At 51.2% G+C, this 10381-nt stretch overlaps 1 protein-coding gene across 1 annotated transcript; it reads right to left on the bottom strand.

Annotated features, from left to right (window-relative positions):
• Positions 1 to 8359: 8359 nt before the first annotated feature.
• On the bottom strand, positions 8360 to 10124 carry LOC119352521. The gene is made up of 4 exons (XM_037619128.1): positions 10092 to 10124; positions 9563 to 10019; positions 9163 to 9398; positions 8360 to 9034 (listed from the first exon to the last, which is right to left on the bottom strand). Exons 1-4 carry the CDS (start codon positions 10122 to 10124, stop codon positions 8360 to 8362), a joined length of 1401 nt encoding a protein of 466 aa, XP_037475025.1.
• Positions 10125 to 10381: the final 257 nt, after the last annotated feature.

The following is a 10381-nucleotide window of genomic DNA, read 5'->3' as shown; positions in this document are numbered from 1 at the left end:
CGCCGGCAGCCCCGAGGCTGACCTCAGCGCCCTCCTCGTGGAGATGCACGAGCTGATCGCCGCGCGCATCCAATTCGGGCTCTGCAGGCAGCGGCGTCACCTGCGCCATGAGGAGTGTAGGATCCTCGTCCTCTACCGCCGCGAGGTGCGCCTCGCCGCCGCCCTCGTCCTTCATCTTCTTGCGACAAACTCGCGAGCCCAGTGGCCGCCAATACCGCAGTAGCGGCAGTTGCCGGAGCGCTTGGGACCAGCTTTTCCGCCGCCCAGGCGGGCGACACCCTTGCCGCGGTCGCCGTGGCCCTTTCCACGCCCCTTCTTGCCGCCGTTGGCCCCCCCGCTGGAGGACCCGCCTTGTTCACCATGCCCGATCCGCGCGTTCCACTCCTCCAGAGTGAGCAGGAGCTTGCTGCCGCCCTCCTCCTCGGCGTCCAGCTCATACCGCTCCTCGGCCGCCTTGTAACGACCGATGATTTCCTCGATTGACGTCGTGTCCAGGTCGACCAGGTTGTCGATGGAGACCGCGAGCTGCGAGTACCGCTTGGGCACGATTCGCAGCCACTTCTGGATCACGCGCTTGTCGCTGATCGCGTCTCCAAGCTCGCCGAGCCGCGCGCACAGCCCTGTCAGGCGCATGGCCAGATCATCAATGGACTCACCGGGTTTGTGTCGCAGCTGATCGAACTCCCCCCGCAGGGTCTGGGCCTTCGCGTCTCGGATGCGTGCGGAGCCCGCGTGCATGGCGCGGATCGCCTCCCACAACTCCTGGGAGGTCTGGTGCTTGCGCAGCATGGGCAGCATCTCGGGGGGCACCGATCGGAGGATTAACTCCATCGCGCCCTTGTCGTTGCGGTACCCGTACTCGTCGTCAAGATCCTCCGCGCCCAGGATCGCGCGCCACATCCCTCTTGCCTGCATCCCGACCTCCATGAGGAGGCTCCACTCGGCGTAGTTCGTGCGGGTCAATGATGGCACATTGGCGTGACCCGACACGACCGGAGCAAACTGCCTCGCCACCGCCAGCTCGCGCCCTTGGCCGGCTGCGGACTTTGGCGAGCCTTTGCTGCCGTCGTCGGCGGCGTCCCTCGCCTTCTTCTTGCCATCATCACCTGCCATCACAGGATCCTAGCAACGCGGCTCTGATGCCACTTGTTAGACTTAGCGCTCGAGCTCACGAGAGAGAGACAATGGTGTTTTGTGCTGCGTTCAACCTTTCAGCTTTTCTGTTCTATTCCTCTTCTTATTCAGCGATTACAAAGCTCCTAACTGAAACCGAAAGGCAAGGGCACGTCCGGGTCGTGAGCGCTGCCATCCCAGCGCTCCCCGCGCGTCACCCGCGATGCGGCCATGACCGTCTACTTCGTGCCATCCCACGATCGGGTCAGAGCCGCGGAGAATCCTAACAAACTACGGCCGAGGCGCAGCTCAGCTTATTTGCTAACTGAAAGAAAAACAACACTCTGTCGAAGACTGACAGAGAAACTACAGCTATGACTAACGAAACTGAAAAACTTCAGCAACTGTTAACTGACAGCGCGCACACCTCCACTGCCCGGCCTCAGGGCGCCGCAAGCGCCGTGTCAGCCTTGATCCACTGTTTCTGCATCTGGTCCGCCGCGCCTTCCTCGAGCGTGAGCCTTCCTTGGTGCCGATGTTGGTAGAGTGGATATGACACTATTGGAAGCGCCACGTACGCCAAGTGCGAGGAACACTCGGCAAAGAGACGAAAACCCTCAGCAAAGTCTTTGCAGAGAGTTGCACTTGGCAAAGGTCACCCGGCATACACCTCTCAGGCAAACGGAAATTTGCCGAGAGCCGAAACATGGGCACTCGGCAACACCTTTACCGAGGGCCAAACAGCGTCACTCGGTAAAATAAAGTAACTCACGGACGACAGATGGGGACGGCGGTTGCCACGTGGCGTCACTTTGCCGAGAGCGGCCCTCGGCAAAGCTGGCCAGTAGGAAACAAACACGTGTCAAGCACCTCACATGTGGGGCCCAAAGAGCAAGCATAGCGCCAGCTTTGCCGAGAGGGACACTCAACAAAGGAAGCCAATAGGAAAGAGTCACGTGTCCAGCTCCTAACATGTGGGTCCCCCAGAATAGGCCGAGAGCCACCCTCGGCAAAGGAAGTCAATAGGAAAGAGCCATGTGTCCAGCTCCTGACATGTGGGTCCCACAGAATAGGCCGAGCACCATCTTTTTCGAGAGCCATCCTCGGCAAAGGAAGCCAGTAGGAAAGAGCTACGTGTCCAGCTCCTGACATGTGGATCCTGCATAACAGGCCAAGCGCCATCTTTGCCGAGAGCCACCCTCGGCAAAGGAAGTCAATAGGAAAGAGCCACGTGTTGTCCTCCTGGCAAACTAGACCTGTAACATATGTTAAGCTCCTTCTTTGCCAAGAGCAACCCTCGGCAAACATAGCCAGTAGGAAGGAGATATGTGGCTACGACCTGACAGCCGAGTCTGTACTATGTCGAGAGCTACTCTTGACAAACCTTATTCGTTTGCCAAGTCCCGATGGATCTCGATAAAGGTGTCAGGCTCTACAGGTTGGTATCCTTTTCCGAGAGGCCTCTCGGTAATAGTTTGTCAGGCTCTGGTCTTTGCCGAGAGGCTCTCGGTAATGTTTTGCCCAACAGTATTTTTTTGGTGTTTTCATTTCATTCCTGCAGCAAAACATATACAACAACAGTATATAGTGCATCATACATAGAACATCTCACATATGAGCATCATTAAACAAAAAAAAATGATTCTCAAGAACATCCCACATAAAAGCAATAGTGCATGAAAGGTGCAATAGTTGTCAAGCACACTCGACTACCACAACTCCACAAGTTCACAAATCTCAAGAACACACAAGATGCAATAGTTCTCAAGCACATACAAGGAACAGTTTTAAACACAACATAACATGAAGTTTACATGGTTTTGGAGATCGGAGTAGGAACATCAACATCGGAAGGCGTCATTCCGTTTGCTTCCCCAACTCCACCAACTTAAGGTGGAACTAGCGAAACATTGTTTGACCCTTGTGATGGATTGGCCCAATAAGATGAATGCATATGGTAATGCCGAAAATGGCGATAGAAATAGTTCGAACAAAACTCACAATGTTCCACTCTCGCATCTCTGGCACTGGTTTGCCCTGCATAGAATAATGATTGGCCACCATATGTTGTAAAGTCTTCACTAGATCATCTTTTGCCTTCAGCTTAGTCCGGTCTTCATCTCATCCTTTCTCGGTGTCATTCAGCCGGGTCTACAATATGCGAATGCAAATGTCATTCGTGTTGAAATACAAACATGCAGGACCATGAAGGATCAATGAAGAAGCACTGATAATCCTCAAGTGTAAGGAATCATCGTAGCAATTTCCAAAGGTGGAAGTGATAAGTATGGAGTGTCGAACCCACAAGGAGCTAAAGGTAAGATCAATATTCTCTCAAGTCCTATCTGCCACTGATACGACTCTACGTACATCGATCGTTTGCTTCCATCTAGAAACAAGAAATAAAGCTACGTTGTGGGTATGAAGAGGATAGCTTTGCATGATATCGGAGAACTAAAATATAAAAATAGGCGATGTTAACATAAAGTTAGAATATATTACTATATATTATAAATAGCGAGTGTGGAATAATGATGGAACAACATGCGGAATTGTCCTAGGCAATTGTTAACAAGATCGGTAATCATTATTGCAATTTTATATGACGGAGAGGCATAAGCTAACATACTTTCTTTACTTGGATCATATGCATTTATGATTAGAACTCTAGCAAGCATCCGCAGCTACTAAAGATCATTAAGGTAAAACCCAATCATAGCATTAAAGTACCAAGTCCCATTTATCCCATATGCAACAACCCCCTTACTCAGGTTTAAGCTTTTGTCACTCTAGCAACCCACTATAAGCTAATCATGAACGTAATGCAAAACTCTACATCGGAAATCCTTCTCATGTGTGCAGCATGGAAGGCACCATAAGACAGCACAAAATAAAACATACAACGCAAACCAATCTAGATCATCAATCAACCCCAAAGACAAAAGAAATCTACTCAAAACATCATAGGATGGTAACACATGATTGAATCATAATATGTGGCATAAAGCACCATGTTCAAGTAGGGGATTATAGCGGGGTGCGAGAGAGTGGACCGTTTAAAAGAGATGAGGAAGGTGATGAAGAAGGTGATGTTGATGAAGACGATCACCGCGGCGATGGTTCCCCCGGTGGCACTCCGGTGCCACCGAGAAAGAGGGGGAGAGAGTCTCCCCCTTATGCTTCCTCCTCCATGGCCTCCCCCTAGATGGGGAGAGGTTCTCCCTCTAGTCCTTGGCCTCCATGGTGATGATGGCCCCCTCCGGCTTCCTCCTCCATGGCCTCCGATGATGATGGCCCACCCGGTGGGGTGCCGGAGAGGGCCTAGATTGATTTTTCGTGGCTACAGAGGCTTGCAGCGGTGGAACTTACGATCTAGGATTCTTTTTGGAGGTTTCTATATTTATAAGAATTTTTGGCATTGGAAACAAGTCGGGGGGGTGCACGAGGGGCCCACAAGCCCTCAGGCGCCCCTCTAGGGCGCGCCCTAGAGGCTTGTGGCCTCATCCAAACTCTTCTAGCCCAGCTTCAGTGCTTCGGGGGTCTCTTTTGGTCCATAAAAATCACCGTAAATTTTCAGCCCATTCCGAGAACTTTCTATTTCTGCACAAAAAATGACACCATGGTAGTTCTGCTGAAAACAGCGTCAGTGCGGGTTAGTTCTAATCAAATCATACCAAAATCATATAAAATTATTGTAAACATGGCATGGATACTTCATAAATTATAGATACGTTGGAGACGTATCAAGCACTGACCTGAATTTCCTCAATAATGGTCACGGTTTGTGGTACGTGACGCTCTATGGTAGGATTAGAGCCAGTACTCATAGCATGGAGCGTGTTGACTCTCGGAAGGGAGGAGGTTATGACAGAATCGACGTGAACCGCCATCCAACCATTTGGTCTACCGCCTACCGCGGCAATGGCCACAAGAGGGTCAAACGGCACCATGTGCGGATCAGCCTCTTGCCTGTACGTCTCCTTCAATTTTTTGGTGTAGTTTTCCCCATCTGACCGGGTTTTAGAGCTGATATAGTCCCTCTCCGGGTGGATAGGGTCCTTCTCCTTGTCGTCTTTGGTATGTTTGATGGTCCACGCCTCGAAGTAAGAGATATCCTTGCCAGTGTGTTATTTCTGCAAAAGAAATCGATCCAAACAATAAAGGGGATGCTCATAAATGAAAGAGAACATGATAAAAGAAAATGATGTTGTTGCCTACATGTTTGGAGCCCACACCTAGGATGGTGAGGTTGCGTTGACAGTGTCCTAGACAACCCATTAACTTACGTCGTTCTGCTATTACCTTGTGTTCATCCTACCACCCTGGATCTGTCCACCGTTATATGATCTTCTCCCAGCACAGACGTTTGTCAGCGCACCACCGAGGAATCACCTGTAATAAGTAAATAAATACATCTTATTAAGGAATCTAATTTGCGGTAATGTAGGAAATAACAAGCATCCATCGCCACTTGCCTTGAAGTACATGCCCCGTGTAAGATGCTTCCCTCGAGCCTTCTTTTTGAAAATCTTCTGGTTGAGATAGTCTACGTGATACTTGACCACTAACCGGACACGCTCCTGATAGTGCATGTCGTGGACTAATTTCTTGGCAATATTCTCAACCACCACATTGGTGTGATCCTTCTCACCATCTGCTCATGTAAAGAAATCGTACAAACATGCATACATGTCAGAAGGGTAAAATCATGACTATATCACTATAGCAAATTTAAACCTTTTGGTATTGACATTGCGATGTTTAAAAAGATGTGCAGTACGTTAGCATCTTAATCTTGTACGGAAACTGTGAACACATATATACGCATAACTCTTCAGCTGGTGAATTTTTGCAACATGAATCAGCTAATGGAATATTCAGTAAACGGATCCTAGATTCTTCTTGCTTATCTCTCCCTTCATGAATCAACTGCAGGGTAAATGGATCCTTAATATTTGGTGACTCGGGAGCTGACAGAGAAGAGGGGGACACTTACAGCTAAGGTGTGCTGCTGCTGGAGCTGGTCATGATCACGAGGCGGCAAGCGATCTAGGACAAGAAGAATCCGGTTGAGTTCAGCTTGGCCATGTACACAGTCTTGGGGCAGGACCCCGGGTTGTCCCGCTCGGGCGACCGCGGGGGGATCCAATCTCGCCCCCGAGGCAACCCACCAGTCTCCTCTTCGTCTCGCCGCCGCCTGAGGCCTTGCCGGCGAAGACTGCGCGGGTTCGAGGACGGCGGCGGCGGGGCGTTCTCTCTCTCCCGTCTTGGATCCCGTCGGTGGCAGCTCGCTGAAGGCCTCGGGCAGATTAGCATGTCAACTTCAGCAGGGCTGCGGCGCCCTCAACCAGCGCCAGATCCAGGGCGGGTGGTCGCCGCGGTATCCCGTGTGAGGCGGAGTTTCATGCGGGGAGGTCGGGGACGGCAGTCAGGGTGGCGCCCCTGCTGCGCGGCGGCGATCGAAGCCTCCATGGACGGCGGTGACCTAAGGTTGGGTGGTGGCGGTGGCGGCGCTCCACTCAGCGAGGGTGGCGGCTACGTGCAGATGGGTGTCATCGATGGATGCGGATCTGGCGTCCTGTCCAGATCTGCCACGGTTTGGCCTTGGTCGGCCGGTGGCGCGAGAAGGACTGGTGAGGGGCGGCGCGAGGCTCCGTTCGGCTCCACCCAGCTGCGAGATCGGGGGGACGCGACTTCCGGTGAAAATCGCGCCGACTACGGTCATGGCGGACGATGGAGGCGTCTGTGACGTCGTTCCCTTCTCGAGATATCGTTGTTGCAGGTTGTGGCATCCCACTCGTGATGCTCCGGGGGAAACTCTAGATCTAGGTCTACCTGATCGGACGATGATGGCACCTTCGATGCCGTTGTCCCTCTTGGGGGCATTGTTTTGGAGCAACAACTGGCTGGAGGGGACAAGAGGAGAAGCAGTGTTACATCTACCACGAGGCCAACGAAGGATCCTAGCGGCATGGCGCTGCGGAGGTTCGGCGACGGGCGCGTGTGGACGGATACGTGCAGGATGGTGAGGTTGTCGGGCGCCGTGGTGGCGTCGACGGCAAGCCAGGCAAGGTCAATGCGTCAGTTCTTGCTCTGAAGATGGACCAGTGAAAGATGGCGGCGGCAGCCTCTGACAGTGTGCCGAACCGGTGTGCGACCCAGTCCTGGTATGCGGCTAGGCTGGGGCATCCGGATTTAGATGTTATGCTTTGGTGCGATGTCTGTTTGATATTCGGCTCAGACATTCGGCACACCTTCATCAAGAGGATAAGAGTAGCAACAAGTGTTGCCTAGACAGTGGCTTCAAACTTACCGATGTATTACTTTGTATGATCATTGTGAATAAATATAAAATGGTTGAATGCATTGTCCAGAGGCCGGGGTTATATCCTCCTTCTCTAAAAAAATGTACACAGTCTTGGGATCGTCTCGGGTCTGCCAGCTCTGGCGGGATCACCACGGACGACATACACGGCGGGAAGGGCGGCAGCGGCCGTTCATCAGGCACATCAGGCAGGTGCTGCAGGCAACGGCAGCTTCGGTGAGGGCATGGACGATGCCTGAGGGCGTGTTCTGCCAAGTCCGGAACAGCAGGTGAGGTGGCGGCGTCCACCGGAACGAGCTGGTCCCCTGCAACAGTGGCAGCAGTTACAAGCGATCTCTCCATTACTCCTTGAGCACGATGAGCTCGTACCGCAGCCACAGCATGCTGCTCGAAAGCGGCCAGGCTCATTCCCCCTGAAACCCTCTGATCAAATACTGTTTCAGAAGAGGAATTGTTCTGCTGAACGACAAAACTTCAGTCCGATTTGCATGTTCGGCGAGGCAAGGTTGGACCGTTGGAGAAGAGGCGAAGGTTGATTCGTTACGTTTAGATGGTCTGTTGCAGAAGGTTCATACAAAGATACATTATTTATATATATGGAAGTGTTGTGTTATGCATGCGTAATGTGGTTTTGTTTTGCTGTGTGTGAGCAGGGTGGGTGTGTTACAAAATACTTCACGTCATAACTTAGAAGCTGTGGTAAAAATCAAAAGAGAATATATACTTCACACAACATAAATTGAAAATTTATAGTCGATTGATACACAAATAGTTGGGCCATTTACATAGCAGACCGATACGCAAATACTTAATTGAACAAGCAAAAAACCACTCGCAAAACAGAAATAGATAGATGTAATTGGGCAAAGGATATCGTACTCCATAACATTGAGGCCAGAGCACCATCAAACATATACCGTACTAACATAGGTCGGTCCTAACAATGGCTGACCAAGCAACAGTAATCTCCACCTTAGAGCCCCCAAGATCGCAAGTGTGCTGACTTATGTTGCAACTCTTGGGCCTGATCTTGACATGAGCTTGTGCAGCAATACCACCAGACTTTGAGTAGGCTTGAAAGAAAACTTTCAGGCTATCTTTGAATTGTCGGGAGTTCTCTTTCCGTAGTTCGACAGAAACAAACCGTCTTGACAGATCGAGGAAACCATATTTGCCAACTGGCATTTTTCCACACACACAGTCGCGAGAATCTAGCAACACAACTTGGAAGCATGAAGAATTATCAACAACTTCTGCAATGCCTTTAGGATCCACGCACACAACTTCGTGAGATGGTGAGGAGCAAGCAATCCGGCCTCCGTATTCAAAAGGCCATGGACCTCCACGGACGACGCGGACACTCACGAAAGTGGCTTGGACCGAACCAGAAAGTTTCTCCACTCTTAACTCCGCTGTGCAAAGGCAATTTTCAAAGGTGAGAGTATCACTAGTACTACCCATGTAATGTTTTCTACGGTTCATCAGTGATCTGTCTTCACACTTTATCGCGCCCTTAAGTTTCAGCTGGACCTCAAAGTCAACGGGGCTCAGAGCCATAATCGCCCGAGACGGGCCGGTCAAGCGCAAAAAGGGATCCTGCAAGCAACAACAACATCATCATTACACATCCTTAATCGCAGACGCTAAACCGATGAACCAATCAACAAAGACACTCAACAACGAGGAAACAAAGAGGTTGAAAACAGAGTAGAGCGGGCACATACATCTGAGGTGAGCTTCTGGCAGTCGTGCCTCGGCCGATCAAAGATGATGTTGCGCTTGCGGTCCGAGTTGTCTCGTGCGGCGACGACGCCATACACTTGGAGCGGCCAACGCAGGTCGCACCTGATCTCGGTGATCTTGAAAGAGTAGACCTGCACGCTGACCCCTTCCGTCTCAGCATTGTAGGGTAGGGGCAGTCCGGGCGTGCAGTGCGTGAAGTGCATGGGGCTCAACGTGGCTGCATTCACAATTATCCAAATCAATCCAATTAAACCGGTGAGCGTCTGCATTTGTACTGTGTTTCTCAAAAAAAAATTCCAATAAAAGTGTTAGAGCAAAAAAGTCACTCTCATTCTCATTAGCTAAATGCATATTATGGTGTTTTAGCTAGCATTGACTTACTCTGCTGCGTGAAGGTGACGCGGCGGGATGAGAACTCGGTGCCTTCGCGGTAGCTGTCGAAGAACTTCTCTTCCTTGTCCATCTTCTTCCTCGCCTTCTCTTGCTCGTCCAGACCCTCGTACGTGTCCCGCCTGGCCAGCTCCTCCTCGTACCTCTCCTTGAAAGGCAGCAGCTTCCGCCTCAGCCTGGAGGTGCGGCCGCGCAGATCCTCGAACTGCTCCAAGATGGCGTGGATTGTCCCCTCGCCGGTGCCGTCTTCCGTTGGCTCCCTTAGCGGGGCTGCTGGCTCGATGTCCAGACTCAGGTAATCCAATGTCGCTCGCAATTCCTGACAGAGCTTCCTGATCTGCCGCTTGGAGATCATGGAGCTCGATTCGCCTCCCTCCATCTCGCCCTGCACCTCCTTCTCCTTATCCTCGTGTGTCGACAGGGTCCCTTGCATCTCCTTGTTCTCGATCTGTTGCTTCTCCTCCCGAGTAGCCGTCTTGTCGATTTTCTGTTTGGAGATGGAGCTCGATTTCGCTCCGACCATCTCGCCCTCCTCCTCGTGAGTACTCGTCATCCGCCCGGCGATTTTTCTTCTTCCAAGATTTGTATTGTGTCTAGCAATCGATGCCTGCCTGCGTATAACTACCAACTCGGATATGGAATCGCCTATCCGTTTCCATCTACGATTACAACGGACGCAAATACTACTCTCTTAAAAAAAAAAAGACAAGCCGGCTGCGATTCGTACAGCGTGCCACTACTGGGCCGAGCCTAATTATTCTGTGTTTTTTATCGGGTTTTCACTGTTTGGTGTTGAATATATAGATTGTA

This window comes from Triticum dicoccoides, chromosome 2A, assembly GCF_002162155.2.
Source record: "Triticum dicoccoides isolate Atlit2015 ecotype Zavitan chromosome 2A, WEW_v2.0, whole genome shotgun sequence".
Taxonomy (NCBI): Eukaryota; Viridiplantae; Streptophyta; class Magnoliopsida; order Poales; family Poaceae; genus Triticum; species Triticum dicoccoides.
Note: the sequence above shows the minus strand (reverse complement) of the source record. Positions and strands in the feature narration are given on the sequence as shown.

What these genes read in the sequence shown, in the direction of transcription:
- LOC119352521 (XM_037619128.1), bottom strand. Translation starts at nt 10,124, where the DNA reads ATGACGAGTACTCACGAGGAGGAGGGCGAGATG. An exon ending in CGTCACCTTCACGCAGCAGA is followed by an intron (nt 9,399 to 9,562) that starts GTAAGTCAATGC and finishes TTGTGAATGCAG; the next exon opens with CCACGTTGAGCCCCATGCAC. An exon ending in GCCAGAAGCTCACCTCAGAT is followed by an intron (nt 9,035 to 9,162) that starts GTATGTGCCCGC and finishes TGTTGCTTGCAG; the next exon opens with GATCCCTTTTTGCGCTTGAC.